At 47.1% G+C, this 15893-nt stretch overlaps 2 protein-coding genes across 9 annotated transcripts in view; one reads left to right on the top strand and one right to left on the bottom strand.

The window, feature by feature from the left end:
* The window catches only part of LOC119181451 (uncharacterized), a 607968-nt gene that overhangs the window by 240006 nt on the left and 352069 nt on the right, over positions 1 to 15893 (bottom strand). For all 4 annotated transcript variants that reach the window (XR_012888604.1, XR_012888603.1, XR_012888605.1 and 1 more), the window contains exons 26-27: positions 14528 to 14889; positions 6067 to 6191 (exon numbers count right to left, since the gene is read on the bottom strand). Coding sequence is in view for 1 of the 4 variants with exons in the window: in XM_037432704.2 (XP_037288601.2) it covers positions 6067 to 6191; positions 14528 to 14889 (487 nt within the window). In the remaining 3 variants the exon portion in view is untranslated. The remainder of the gene's footprint in view (positions 1 to 6066; positions 6192 to 14527; positions 14890 to 15893) is intronic.
* LOC119181455 (uncharacterized) overlaps positions 1 to 15893 on the top strand; it is an 88966-nt gene that overhangs the window by 55283 nt on the left and 17790 nt on the right. For 4 of the 5 annotated variants that reach the window (XR_005111216.2, XR_012888609.1, XR_012888611.1 and 1 more), the window contains one exon: positions 6099 to 6279. The exons of the other annotated variant lie outside the window; for it this stretch is intronic. The gene's annotated coding sequence lies outside the window, so the exon portion shown is untranslated. The remainder of the gene's footprint in view (positions 1 to 6098; positions 6280 to 15893) is intronic. 5 annotated transcript variants of the gene reach the window in all.

Here is a 15893-nt window from a genome sequence, read left to right as displayed (position 1 = left end):
TGTTGTACGAACGCGAACCATCGTGCACGCTGGACACTATCCTCCCATACACGCCCGACTCCTCTGAGTACACTGCAATTTCTGATGTTGCCAGGTACGCAGAAGATTGCAGACGATTGGCCCGTTCACTGACAACCGAGGACCAAGGCCACCAGAAGCTACGGCATGACACCGACCGACATCTCTCTACTTTCACGACTGGTACTTTCGTTTGGCTATGGATTCCACCGAGCACTCCTGGCCTTTCGTCGAAATTACTGGCACGATACCACGGGCCCTACCGCATTCTCACCCGTACGTCACCAGTCAATTATGAGATTGAGCCTTTGACACAGTCTCATGACTTACGCCGTCGTGGCCGAGAAATTGTGCATGTGAGTCGCCTGAAGCCGTATTACGACCCCGCTATAGTGACTACGCCTTAAGTCGCCAGGTTGGCTACGCTATTCACCGAGGGCCAATGTAGGAAACTATGCGAACGACGACGAAGCAGCATGAAACGGCAAACCACAGCGTTGGTGCACGCGCGCGACTCGAGCTTGCGTTTGTTTTTGTATTTTCGGCCTGTTGGCGTCCCTCACTCTTCTGGTGTTCCTCGGCCTTCCAGTAGGTCTGTTTAGTAAATAAACTGCGTGACAACCCGAACATACTAAATTGGATCAAAGAATTCCTTACAAACCGCTTCCAGTCTGTTAATATCAACAATCGTATCTCTAATACTCTTCCAGTAACGTCCGGAGTACCCCAGTGTTCGGTTCTTGGTCTCCTTTTATTCCTTATATACATAAATGACTTGCCTTCAAACCTAATCTGTAAAACCCACCTGTTTGCTGATGACTGCGTTATATATTGCCACGTTCCATTTCCCAAGTTTTTGTTATCGTCCCAAAACACCACACGATTCTCAGCGCAAACCGCGCCTGCAGTTTTCGTGAAGGTTCCGGACTGTAGTAGATCATTTCTATAAGCTCACGCCCACTGTGCGAACGGTACAGATTGTTCTGGAACCTACGCCACCGCCAGCGATAATGCTAGGACATTCGACGGCAAGAGTAAAAATGCCGACGCTCTTCGCCGCTTGTCAGTTGTTAATCCAAGGCCGATGCTCCGTTCGCCACTATCAGTCCGAGACTGCTATCTGTGCAAGACTGCTGCTGTAATTGGACTTTCCGTTTACCGGGCACAGGTTCGCCCAAATAAACAGTTAAATCCCAACACGAAGTCTTCTGTCTTCGGCCACGTCACGACCCCGTGACATCTGGTGGAGGTGCTATTTCTTCCATGTACCGGACGCCTCCGTCAAGCTGTGAACCCAGCCCACGCCGTGAAGACACCGACGCCAGCAACGAGCAGCGAGTTAGCCACAGGCAACAAGGTCTGCCATCGGAGTACGGGCTTTTACTGGACAAGGCTCGGAAAACCAAGACGTTGACGTCGACCACGGCGACCATGTCAACGCCGGTTCTACCTGCACCACTCCTGCTCCGGCAATCCAAAGAGCCGCCAACTTTCTGCGGTTCGCCACTGGAAGACGCAGAAAGCTGGATCGAAAGGATCGACCGCGTCGCCGCCTTCAATGACTGGACAGACGAAGAAAAACTACGGCATGTGTATTTCGCCTTGGAAAATGCTGCTCGGACCTGGTTCGAGAATCAAGAGTGAAGCCTTACAACGTGGGACGCCTTTCGCGCCAGGTTCCTCACAACTTTCGCAAGTGTGGTGCGCAAGGAGAAGGCCGCAGCTCTCCTCGAAATCTGCATGCAGATGCCAAATGAAAACGTGGCGATATTCACGGAATATATGATTAAACTCTTCTGCCACGCTGACTCCGACATGTCCGAGGAGAAGAAGGTGCGTCTATTTATGCGAGGAGTGAAGCAGGAACTCTTCGCCGGGCTGATCAGAAACCTGCCTAAGACGGTCGCCGAATTCATTTCAGAAGCATCTACGATAGAGAACACGCTCGAGATGCGCACGCGGCAATATAACCGTAGCTTCTTGTCTACAAGCTACGCCGACATTCAAGCGCTCGGAACCACTGACTTGCGTGAGACGATCCGAGCAATCGTGCAAGAGGAGCTGCGAAAATTACTTCCTTCAGCGCAGCCTCACGTGGAATCCATCGCGGACGTCGTACGCCAGGAGATCCAGCAGTCGCTGGGGGTTCCTCAGCCTCAAGAGCTGCAGCTGCAAGTCATGAGCTATGCTGCTGCAGCACGCCGCCACGCCCCTCCTCCACGCGCACGCTAAAATGCCGCCCCATCGCACTTCCGTCGCCAGACACCACCGCCGCCACCACCCCCACCGACGACCTATCGTTCGCCAGCGGGCCAGCGCAGTGCGCCGAGGAAAACCGACGTTTGGTGCACCCCTGACCACCGCCCACTGTGCTACCACTGCGGCGAGGCCGGGCACACTTACCGCCGTTGCCAGTATCGACAGATGGGACTGCGTGGCTTCGCCGTCGATGCACCACGTCCGCAGCCAGGGAAACGGCCACGTGACATCGCCGACTACCTGACAGGAACTCAATGGACACCACGAAGTCCTTCCTGCTCGCCGTCCCCCTGCCGCCACATGTCACCGCACCCCTAGCAGTACTCCGGCCCAACGCGGGGCCGGCTTCCTAGCCCGTATCCGGGAAACTAAGGGCAGCAACCCGTGGAGGTGCGGTTGCTGTGCGACGAACTACCGAAGATCCTCCAACGACGCCGACGCCACAATGGAGCTTTCCGAACACAACGCCAACCAGGCAAAGCCCTGACGGCAAAAGCTCACTTACCGAAGGTGGCCTGATGACGCAACATGGAAGCAGCGGAACAAGCCGACGCAGCCGTGACGCGACACCACGCCCTAATTGTAATGCGAGACGGCGAACTAGCGACCTCGACGTTCTTATCGACGGCCACAGTGTGACTGCTCTCGTTGATACTGGAGCCGACTATTCTGTCATCAGTGGGTCGTTCGCCGCGAAGTTAAAGAAAGTTAGGACAGCTTGGAAAGGCCCTGAAATTCACACAGCCGGAGGTCAGCTCGTAACGCCTGCAGGAATCTGCACAGCGAGAGTCACCATTAACGGCCGTATTTATCTTACAGACTTCGTAGTCCTACAGCGTTGCTCGAGAGATGTCATCCTTGGCATGGACTTCTTATGCCTCCATGGTGCTGTCATCAACTTAAAAACAAAGTCGATAACGTTATCCACAAAAGAAGCACTACCGCCGCGCTTGCCGTCAGGACACCATGCCTTGAATGTGCTGGAAGAACAAGTCACCATTCCGCCTCGCTCAAGCGTCATTATTTCAGTCGGCGCTCCTAAATCACCTGACTTGGAAGGCATCGTTGAAGGCAGTCAGCATCTCTTGGTCACCCGAAATATTTCCGTGGCAAGAGGAATCACAGAGCTGCGGGGAGGCAAAGCAACGGTTATGCTCACGAATTTCAGCAATGAGTACAAACATGTGAACAAAGGAACAATGGTCGCATACATAGAAGAAATTGTCGAAGCCACCAGTGCTTTCGCCCTCGCCGCCGATTCTGCGAACCTGCTCAGAGGAACCAAGCCCCTCCCATAGCTTTCGACGTCAATCCCAGACTTCCGAACAATAAGCAAGAACAGCTCAAGGCCCTGCTCCTGCAATACGAAGATTGCTTTTCGTCGTCATCGAAAATTCGGCAGACCCCAATCACGAAACATCGCATCATAACCGAAGAAAATGCCAGACCACTTCGTCAGATCCCGTACAGGGTTTTGACGCGAGAACGTGAGGCCATGAAGAGAGAAGTTGATGAAATGCTGCGGGATGACATTATCCAGCCGTCCAAGAGTCCATGGGCATCCCCCGTGGTGTTGGTGAATAAAAAGGATGGGACCCTATGTTTCTGCGTCGATTATCGCCGCCTGAACAAAATCACAAGAAAGGACGTGTATCCTCTCCCACGAATAGACGACGCACTTGATCGGCTCCATAACGCCAAGTACTTTTCGTCGATGGACCTAAGACTGGCTATGGGCAAATCGAAGTCGACGAAAGAGACCGAGAGAAGACGGCGTTTATAACACCAGACGGCCTCCGTTTACAGGGCACAGGTTCCGTTTACAGGGCACAGGTTCGCCCGAATAAACAGTTAAATACCAACACAAAGTCTCCTGTCTTTGGCCACGTCACGACCTTGTGACAATATAATACTGTTACTGACACTTCAAAACAGTCATTCTTACAAGCCAACCTAAACTGCCTCCAGGAATGGTGTGAGCGCTGGCTCATGGAACTTAACCCGAGTAAATGTAAAGTCGCTTCATTCCATTGCCGCCACATGCCGCTTGTGTATCCGTACGCAGTTAATGCCATTCCGCTAGAAAATGTTCCGTCATTCAAGTATTTGGGCGTCACTCTTTGTAGGGATCTTTCATGGAACATACACATCACTAATATCATTTCATCTGCAAATAAAACACTGGGTTTCCTTAAATGCCATTTACGCCTCGCTCCACAACACGTAAAATTACAAGCATACAAATCCATCGTTCGACCTAAACTAGAATACGCATCGCCAATTTGGGACCCTCGACAATCTTATCTCACACATGCCATCGAATCGCTTCAAAACCGGGCCACTAGATTTATTCACTGTTCATACTCTTCAACTGTCAGCGTATCTGAATTGAAAGCAAAATCTGGCTTACCAGATCTAGAACTTCGCCATCGTATAGCTAGCCTGTCATTGTTCCACAAACTTTTTCATAGTCCTTTGCATGCCCCACCTTATATCATTCCTGTAACACGCATATCTCACCGCACGGGCCATTTGCTTCAAGTTGCTCGGCCATGCTCCCGGACTTCTACTTTTTCTGCCTCGTTTTTTTCACGTACCGCACCAGACTGGAACGGCCTTCCCAGTGAAATTGCAACCATTCTCTGCCCATCATCGTTCATAGAAAATATCAATAATCACTTTTTATGTTAAATCTTTGGCTTCTATGTTTTGTGTTTATAATTATCCACCCCTTATGTAATACCCCCTCGCGGGTCTTTAAGGAAATGAAATAAAATGAAATGAAATGGAAATCTGTTCAGTGCATGTGCAAGTCATGTGACAGGCAAACATACAAGACATGGCTAAATAGAATTTAAAAAACAATACTCCCTAACTGTTAGCCACCGAAAGTTGACTAATACATTGTTTGTGCATCTATCTATATGGAAGGCTTCTGTGACAACTCAGAATGCAAGCTAGAGGATCCACAGTGAAAAAAAAAAAATAAAATAAACGCATGTCTGAAAGCTCTCAGAACATAGGTATCTGGAAACTGTTGCGGCAGGATTCTTCAACAGAGAAAATATTTTCAAAAAAAGGCAATGGGAGGATATAAAGGGGGTGCTTGCTTGGTGTTTAGTGCATATTTCGAATCTCCCGAAAAGGAGGCACTTGCTCGAGATGTACACCCTTTGTTCACAAGTTAAGCAAGTAACTTTGTGCATTGCTGCAGAGAACACAATGCCTGTTTTCTCCAATACAACAACTTTGCAATGCTTCACTGTTGAGCTGCTTTATGGTAGCACATGTCCCTGTAAGTGATGCCTCTGGGTGATATTTCGTTTCTTTCTACAATGAATTAACAACAGTTAAAAGCTAATGGTATGATATATTTAAGTCTGAACATCTGTCACAAGTGAGGTTGTTGACCACGGTTCAACAATAATACATCTTTTAGAACATATTGTCTTTAAAATGCAGTACCTTTTGTAAGATTTTGAACTAACGGGGAGGTAGGGTGGCCAACCATGCGGGCGAATCATTGCCAATTGTCTGTTGTACCAGTGCCTCATACAAAAAGGCACAGATGTTGTCATACCTTTTGCAGTTGCAAGATCTCATTCCTTAGGTACACCTGTAGGTTTTGTATGTAAGTTGGAAAATGTAATGGTTTTTATTATGGCATTTGTTTGCCAGATAACACTTTTTAAGCACTTGAAAACAACTGAAAGTACATGTTGTGCTCCCCTTAACAATGTGTATTCTTAACCCAAAGACGATTTCGTGAACGCAAGCAGCTGTGCTCACCTTGTCAGTAAATCTTGATTCTTTCACCATAGACTGCGCATCCCACCGACCAGTCACCACCACTTGACCGTACGGAGATGTCAAATTCATCACTTCATGACCAGCTGTGCCAAGTTCAAAGGCCTCTGTCAGCAAGGTTGGGCGAAAGAAAGGGAAAGCCATTTTTCAGCTGCAAGCGTGCAGTCCCCAGCAGCACAGAAGAACCTCAAGAAGGTTAGACGAAATCAAACTTGCTTGAAGCAATGCTGAGCCCATTGAGCATTGAGTATGAGCCTCATTTCTAATTTCAGTTTCAGCAATCAGCCAAGTTACAACCGCAGGCACACTTTGAGATGGCTGAGAAGCTGCCTCGAAAAATTGGGGGACCCTTAAGTTTTACCTGTTGAACACGGCAGCAATATACACATGCATGCATGCATGCATTTACACACATTCACACACACCATCACTAGCCTACCTTCACTTCTCGGTAGATATGTATACATTGTGTCACAAGAAAAGCCAAAGTGCAAATGCCCGCTGACTCGTATCTTTATTTGCATCTACTACGTAGTTTCGCTTGCAGCAGACTTGATGCCTTGAGGTAGTGTGTGAGAGATTATTGGTCAGCTGCCATCTTGTAATAAGATCGCATACTACGTGACGCCAAACAGGGCAAAAAGTGTCGCTGTAATGCCAGCAGGTGGCGCTGGGTGAAGGTTCCACATCTTTTAATCTTCCACAATCTTTTCCACAATCCACAATCTTTTAAAGGGTATCTATAAAGGTAACAAGGTAGTTATAAAGTGGGAAAAACAGGTATCCAAGCTTGCAGAGGTAAAACGGGGGCTTAGGCAGGGGTGCCCCCTGTCACCCTTATTATTCATGATGTACCTACAAGGATTAGAGGCAAAATTAGAGGGAAGTGGACTGGGCTTCAACCTCTCTGTAGTCAAACAAGGAAAACTAATTGATCAGGCACTACCAGCATTAATGTACGCAGATGATATAGTGCTAATGGCCAACAACAAGGAAGATTTGCAGAGATTGATGGACATTTGCAGTAATGAGGGAGATAGGTTAGATTTTAGATTCAGTAAGGAAAAATCAGCAGTCATGATTTTCAATGACAACGAAGGTAGTGAGCTTAGAATACAGGAGGTCACGCTGGAGATAACAGATAAATACAAATATCTGGGCGTATGGATAAGCAATGGGACCGAGTATCTGAGGGAACACGAAATATACGTGACGACTAAAGGTAACAGGAATGCAGCAGTCATGAAAAATAGGGCACTGTGGAATTACAATAGGTATGATGTTGTGAGAGGAATATGGAAAGGGGTCATGGTTCCTGGGCTGACGTTCGGCAATGCGGTCTTGTGCATGAGATCAGAAGTTCAAGCAAGATTAGAAATTAAGCAACGTGGAATAGGTAGGCTTGCTTTAGGAGCTCACGGGAATACACCAAATCAGGGAGTACAAGGTGATATGGGATGGACATCATTTGAGGGCAGGGAAGCTAGCAGCAAGATAAAATTTGAGAAACGATTGAGAGAAATGGGGGAAGAGCGTTGGGCTAGGAAGGTTTTCAGCTACTTGTACATGAAGAATGTCGATACAAAATGGAGGAAGCGAACCAGGAAGTTGACTGGTAAATACTTAGAAAACAGCAGGTGGCCAAACGAAAAAGAACTATCGGTTAAGAATAAAGTGAAGGAAACGGAGACTGACATGTGGAGAATGGGCATGATTAAGAAGTCCGCACTAGAGATCTATCGAACTTTTAAGCAGGAAATTGCCAAGGAAAGGATCTATGATAATACTCGGGGTAGTTCTCTACTGTTTGAGGCCAGGACGGGAGTACTGCGAACCAAGACATATCGGGCCAAATACGAAGGGGTAGACACAGTATGCAGTGCGTGTGGAGAGGAAGAAGAAACTGCCGAACACTTGATAATGTTCTGTAAAGGGCTTCACCCTATAGTTCAGGATGATGGCGCAGAGTTTTTCAAAGCATTGGGGTTTAGGGACCGGGAGGGCAAAATAAACTTTAAGCGGGTAGACTTAACCAGAAGGAGGTTATCTGATTGGTGGCTAAAGTCAAGACACGAGTGAAAATTAAACTCTTCACTGCAAAGTACGAATCCTCAAACTCACTTTTTAAGGAAAAAAAATATAGTTTTTGGTTCATTAGGTATTACGGCTTGGTGGCGCTAGCCACCGCCCGATCTAAAGTGTACAGCCATATCCATCCATCCATCCATCCATTTAAATGCCACATGTATACCCTATAAAGCAGACGTGGGGATGACCGCGACTGTAACTCAGTCGTAGACGCATTTTTCGAAGGTCGCAAATTGGAATCCTGGAAGGCAAGTTATCTTTTTGTCCACTTTTCTTTCTTCACATTTACATCACAATTACTTTTAATAACATCTCTTATACTCTCTGTAGTATCATTATCTGTTAGTTTTCAATAATATTGTGTCTATCAAAGAAAACAAGCCTCTACACTTTCCATCAGTAGAAAGATTGAGAGATGACACCAACATCTCACGCAGTGTTTTGTGCTGCCCAATGTTACAATATTTGCAGGCACCTGGTTCTTAAACACACATCTTCGCGTTGTAAATGAACTTGCAGACTAAATGTCAAGTTGTGCATGGCCCACTGACTTCCCTTGACATTCTCCCCACTCTGCAAGGTGGTGAAAGGGTTGAGAAAATAAAAGTGAGAACCAACTGTTTGCTGCACAAAGCCACAAGAAACTCCATTTGAATTTTTCAACAATAAATTTTCATGTGGATTCCATATAGTATTTCATAATCACTTGTGTAGAGAAATTCGTATGAGATTGTATAATCATTCATAGGAAGAAATTTGTATGAGATACCAGAATCATTCATATGGAGAAATCTGTATTGAGAAATTTGTATGGATTTCCTTGTGACTTTATGCTACAAATCGAAGTACAGGACATGGGCTATGAAGCGGCTGATTTCCTGTGACAGTGCCCTTTCCAAGTTAATAAAGAGGGGTGTTGTAATGATGTGTTTAAAGGAAGCACCAAATAAGTCCTACACACACACAGAGTAAAAGCTAGCCTTTGAAATCATGTAACCAGGCTGATACAAGCGGGCTTTCCATTATTTTCACTTTCCAGCGTTGGTGAGAAGCTTCATCAAAAGCTCAAACAGGAAAGGCAGGTGGGTGGCAAAGAAAAGCTAGCCAATAAGGCGAGGGTGCATGTTATCTCCTATTGGCATAATGTTTCACACAATCTGAAGAAAGTTGCACAAAAACATAATATTAATCTTGTTTTCAGTCCCCCATGTAAACTGTCCAACATTTGTTCGATGATAAACAAAGCAAGACCAGTTCTGTGCATCAAGAGACACGTAGTACAGCCCACGCAATAAAAAAAAAATATGTCTGTGAAGTTCCCCTAACATGCAACAAAGTGTACATAGGGCAAACAGGGCACTGCTACAACAAAAAGGCACGAGCACAACTGAACAGTTAACAACGTGGGTGAGAATTCGGTATAGCACTGTAAGCACTGCAACTGTCGTCCAATTCTTAGACAAAATTTTTGATGCAATCTAGTAATAAATTAGGCAGAGAAATCCTACAAGCTTGCACAGGAGACACGTGCATTAATTGCATGTCAGAACCATTTGAACAAAAGGAGATTACATTCATGTCATGATAGAGCCTCAGCACATCATCATGGTGTTGTTTCATTTTACAGGTATGTTTACTGTGGAGTCGTGGTTTTGGTTCTGGTTTTGGAACCGGTTGGATAGCCCCTAGAGGGCGTTGTACATATGTATATAATAGCATGCTTGTGTACATAAAAGGAGTTCCTGCTTGGCTACCGGCTGCTCCATACGTCTTGTCAACCGGCGCTTCAGCGCCGTGACTTGTGTTCTCTAAGCGGCGCACCCGCCGCACGATGCTACATTTGGCAAGGTTCCTTTTGGCGTTGCATAAGTTTGTTGCCAGACTTTGGGGTGGTTGTTGCCAGACTGCCGCTAAATTTGGTTGAAAATTTTTCTCCTGTAGTTGTGGCTTCTCCGTAAGAGTTTGGTGCTATCCGCGGTGCATTTCGCCAGGCGTACATAGCTGTAGCATATCCGACATGCCCTAATTAACCAGCCTTGGAACGCTTATTCATCACATGTATATACGAGTCCGAACGATATGTCTTGTGCTGACACAGCTAGGGGAAGCGTAGCGTCCCCCGTCGTAGCGCGCGGTCGACGCAACACGATCAGCTGAGAGGAAAAAAAAGAAAAGTATGGGGGAGGGGGCAGCGCATCACCTCCTGCGACTCTATTCAATTTTCCCCGTCATCCCTAATACTGAGACGCGATATCTTAATCGCACAGCTGTGCACACAGCAAGAGAACGCGCCTCGACTTCTGTAATGGACGGTTCATTCCGTTAATTAAAACGGCCTCCTAATTGCGCAGCAGCGCCGCGCTCGACTTCTGCTAGGCGCGGTTTATTCCGTTAATTAAATTGGCCTCTTAATTGCGCGGCTGCCCCAGACTCGACTTCTGCTAGGCGCGGTTCATTCCGTAAATAAAACGAATTCTCTAATGCGCGGTTCATTCCGTTAATTAAAACGGAATTAAAACGGCCTCTTAATTACACGGCAGCACCGCGCTCGACTTCTGCTAGGCTCGGTTCATTCCGTTAATTAAAAGGGCCAGCGTCGCTCATGCACTCGCGAAATGCACCGCGGATAGCACCAAACTCTCACGAAGCAGCCACAACTACTGAAAAAATATTTTCAGCCAAATTTAGCAGCAGTCTGGCAACAACCACCCTTCCAGTCTGGCAACCACTTATGCAACGCCAAAAGGAACCTTGCCCTACATTTTGGCAACGAGGATCTTCAATCCACGTGCATCAGGCGTCAAGGTGGGCATCCAGCCTTCTTCCTCGTGCTGCCGATTCAGCATCTATGCAAGCTGTCCCACCGGTACTGTATTTTCTGCATTCATTCCTACTTTTACGCATTTTTATGCCAGTTTGGTCATCGGGATCCGCATGCATCCAGCCAAGATGGGCATACGACTATTTGCTACTAGTGCTACCATGTTCAGCACTCTGAATACAGCCCACTGATACTTCAGTTCTGCGGATCACCATTTCATGACCTCGGAGACTGCAGAGTCCAGACCTTTACACGTGGGGCGGCTCCAACTTTATTTTCTCCGCATCCAGTCTGTCTCGACAACAGCATGTTCCCGCAAATTCACCACCTCTGTTCCTGCAATGCCCTAGTGTGCCTCCGATTCCCTGGAAGACTTGGCGATGCGTCTTGCAAGTGTACATCTGCGCGGTGGCCCCGAACGCTATGCCAGACGCGAAGAAGGCATTACTGCACAACGCGCTTCGAGTGGAGAGATCACAAGCATACTACAAGGCTGCTGACGAGCAGACGCTGCTTGACGTCGTCCAGGCTTCAAAAGATGGTGCAACATGCGACGCGCACCAACAGGCCTTAGCCGTTCTGAATGCTAACTTCGCGTTGCCTGAAGGAGCTTTCTGCGAACGAGCCCGATTATGGCAGAGGGTTCAAGAACCGGACGAGACTCCCGTCCAATTAATTTTAGTATTGCGGCGGTTGGCCAAGGACTGCAATTTCAGCACCGCAGCAGAGACAATGGTACAGGACCAGATTTTGCACGGCCTGCGTGACCCCGACCTGCTAAGGTCATTTGTTCAGATGGGGCACGCTTTCACAGTCAAGGCAGAATAGGAACATGCCAGAGAAGAGCAGCACGTCGACCGCTCGTTGCAGCAGCTGGCTGCTCTGCAGGCTGACTCAATTACGCGACGCGAGCATCAATACTCAAGCGTTCGTCCTCCTCGACCCATACTGCTTCAATGTTATGCTACTAACCCTGCTGTGCCATTGGCCCCTACGAGGCCTGGGGAAATTTCTCAAATTCTACTGGGCCATACTTCAACTTCACGTGCAGTGACGATCCCTGCTCGGACTAGGAGCGTGCTCGCTTGCGCTGCAACTGTTAGCGTCCCAGCTGGTCGTGCTCCTGAGGCGGCTGCTCCTGCCGTGTTGCCAGCAGTTGAGCATACCATGGTTCCACCTGATTCGACTGGGAGAGCAGTTGCAAGGATGGCTGTTCCAATCCTGTCTGCTGCTGCTGACCATACTTTTACTGAATCAGCTGTCCATCCTTTGCTTGTGCCTGCTCCCGTTCTGCATGCCGCTCCTGCTGCTCTGGCTGTACTTCTTCAGACTAGTGATCCTCTTTGGGAGACTGTGTCTATTCAGTGTCCACCGGAGGTGCATCTGCCAAGTGTTCTAGCCGTGATTCCGGAGTCGGTCCCTATTCTACGTGATGCCGAGGTGCTTCCGCTGGTTGCGTCTACCCCGACCGTGTCCATACCTGCTCGTGGTGCGGGTTCTGCATTAGTGGCACCGAGCCAGGCTTCATCAGAGCGTCATTACCTGCCTGTTCCGGCCCCAACAGTGCTGAAAGTACCGTGGATACAGAGCTCACGGGCCTATTCGTTCACTTTACCAGACTGCTGTGGGCGGCGACAGTTCAGACACCTGTCGTTGAAATGGCACCGCTACAGGCATCAGCGCTGTACACTTAAACATCGCAGTGACTACGCTGCATGCTCTCGTGAAGGAGGGCATGATGGGCGATATATTTTGCACTGTGCTTTGCTTTCATGTGGCTTGCTTGGTTTGATAGTGTGCTTGCTGTACATTCATATCCTTCATCGTGCTACATGTAGTGTGTGCTTGTGTTACGTGTTACCCCCCCCCCTGCTTTCTATTCGAGGAGGAGATGATGTGAAGTTGTTATTCTTTTTCAAGGGTGCATCACCTTTGCATTTCCGTGTGTTTGCTGTACATATCTTCACACTGTTACATTGTACATCTATCATCTTCATTTCAAGGGGGGGGGGGGGGGGTGATGTGGTGTCACGGTTTTGGTTCCGGTTTCGGAAGCGGTTGGCCGGCCCCTAGAGGACATTGTACATATGTTTATAATAGCATGCTTGTGTACATAGAAGGAGTTCCTGCTCGGCTACCGGCTGCTGCATACCTCGGTCGGCCGGCCCTTTAGCCCTGTGCCCTGTGTTCTCCGTGCAGTGCGTACGCCACACGATACTGCAGTTACAGTTTTGTTTCCTGAAATAAACTTCAGTTTATAGTCTGCACTCGTCTATTATAAGTGTTTATTCTGTCGCCATATTTTTTTTTTTTGCGTGTTTTACCTTTTGGTATAAACAAACTAGCGGCTGTCAATTCCCCCTTCTCAAGCATATAATCTCATTAGGTACTTGGTTAACACAGATTCTGTACAACACAGATCATTTGTTTCACAGCTTGTATTAAACAGAGAGGTACAGGTTAATTTCCATTGGGTGTCACAAATTTTATCTTGGAAACTTGCAAGATTAAGCACAAGGTCTGTTTTGTTCCATGTGCATTTAACCTTGTTTACCGTATTCTTCTCACATGCGGACGAGTGTATGTGGGGCAGACTGGTCGATGCATAAATATTCACCTAAGGGAGCACCAGTCATCAAGGGCAACCCGCTAACACATTTGGCCTTACAATGTGCAAAGTGTGAATGCAAGGCAAGCTTTTCAAATACAATCATTTTGTTTAAGCACCATGATTGCACCACACGAGAAATCGCGAAGGGATTTCACATCAACATTAGGCAATCATCCTGTATCGGCCACCCATCAGTGACAATTTTCGAGAAAGAAGTGTCACTGCTAAAGTGGATAATGAACACATGAGATATGGTACGATAGACATGGATTTGAAATTATACGACGGTGCGCATGGGCAGAGGATGACTACATTGATATATAAATGTTCCTTTTCTGAATAAAACCTTCAGTTGATAGTAGCACTGGTGTTGTACTCTTCTTTTTTTTGTCCCTGTGTCACTTGCGATGACTCAAAAAAGTTTGGCACGGCACCCATGTCCACTATGTTACCACTGGGTGGCAAAATCAAGCTGACTCAGAGATAGCACAACGCCGACGCTAGGTGAAGAGGTGCCAAGGTGAGGCCCCTCGAGCACCACAAATAATAGAAAATATCAGGCCATGAACATCTATAAATAGCCTAGTAAATTGAAAACCTAGCCTCGCAAGATACATACATAAATGAAAAAAATATTTGATGATCACGCATGCTTAGTGTCGTTGTCAGATCTTCTCTTCTTGAGTGCGTGGCTTTCAAGGCTGGGTTCGTCAATTTTCGAAGCTATGTACCAACCAGCCCAACACTAGGAGAAGAACAACGGAAGAACGGGGAGGTTGCCCAACACGAGACTTCTATGAATAGCCCCTGCCAAGTGAAATTTGAAATTTTCAACAATGACTTAAAGGTTAAAAGCACATAGCACTTTCAAAAATGTAGTATAACTTAACGATGAGCCTGTAATAAAATTTGAAGGAACCCACGTTTCAGGTCCACATTCAGAAGTTTCCAGAGAGGTGACTCGGAGAGAACTGTAAGGTCCATGTGTGCCTTAGCCACATCAGTTCCGTGTGTGAGAGGGTCGCACGCGTAGGAGACATTTGAGGTGTACAGCCATGGTTCAGACGTGATGTTGTGCCGGAGCTCCCATGTCAGGCAGGGCTCCGTGGAGCTCCTCACCTGCAGCCGGTATGCACCAAATGGCTTCTCCTTGTGGTGAATGATGGAGACATAGGTGACCTCGGCAGGGAGGCTGGCAGCACCCTTTGCTGGTGCAGCATATTTTGAATACACCTCCCACTTGAGTTCACTGCTGGGTGAGTCTAGCAGCCAGCCAACTTCGACCCTACATAGACAGACAGCAGAAATTAGGCCCCACAGAGTCTTGTGTATCAAATCTGACAGGCTGAGTCTGATAGAGTTCCTGATTTAAGCTCACAAAACTCTGTGCAAGAGCTAGCAAAAACAGGCATCAGCATGCAGTCTATTCATGGCAAAGTGAAAGCAGCACAAGATGCAGAAAAACAGATTGGTGTTCTAGGTAAAGTAGGGATGAGAATGATGATGACAAATAGGTTTAAATTCGATTGGTACTTGTGTCCGCAAAAAACATATATGGCCTCCTGTATTTGTAGCATGGGAGTCTGCCACTGCAAGGCTCAACAAGGAGCAGATAAAATGCTGACAGTTAAATTATCCAGTATAGATGTAACATATTGGACAAACTGTCACATCTGCACTGTTTTATTTTACAGCAGAAGCTGTTATGGGCTCATGATAAAAGCCAATTTCGGTGGCGATGTCATCTGCATAACTGCTCCCACCACCACCGTAGTGTTCAGTTCTGCCTATGAGCGTCTGGCTGTGAAGTGCAAAATGTCATGCACCGTTGACAAGAATGAAGACAGCTGGACGAAGCCATCACAGGTGTCGACATCAAACCTCATGATGAAAGACAAGCTCGAACCTATTGTCACTCACAGAACACTGACAGCAGCCAGATGGTTCTGTCTGTGATCAAGCTTTCAACGCTGTATAAAAAAAAAACCAACAGGACAGTATGGAATGTGCAACACAGTCACAAGAAAAGCTGGAAAAGCAGCGTTACCAGAGCCTTTTAACGCGATAAAGTTAATTAGCTAGTTTCGCAAAAATTCTAGCATCTGCATTATCAGTTGTGAGCAAAAAATTATGCACTCGTACGTCATCGAAAAATCGAGAATGTTGCAAATAAAATGACAAAAACTTCTGGGTCTGAGTGAGGACTGAACTCAGGCAATTTGCATGGCAACCAGGTGTTTAACCACACAGCCACATGTCTGCTTCGAAATACTACAGTGATAGCTTCCT

This window comes from Rhipicephalus microplus, unplaced genomic scaffold (genome assembly GCF_043290135.1).
Source record: "Rhipicephalus microplus isolate Deutch F79 unplaced genomic scaffold, USDA_Rmic scaffold_14, whole genome shotgun sequence".
NCBI classification, from domain to species: Eukaryota; Metazoa; Arthropoda; class Arachnida; order Ixodida; family Ixodidae; genus Rhipicephalus; species Rhipicephalus microplus.
This window is presented reverse-complemented; position numbering and strand designations above follow the sequence as displayed.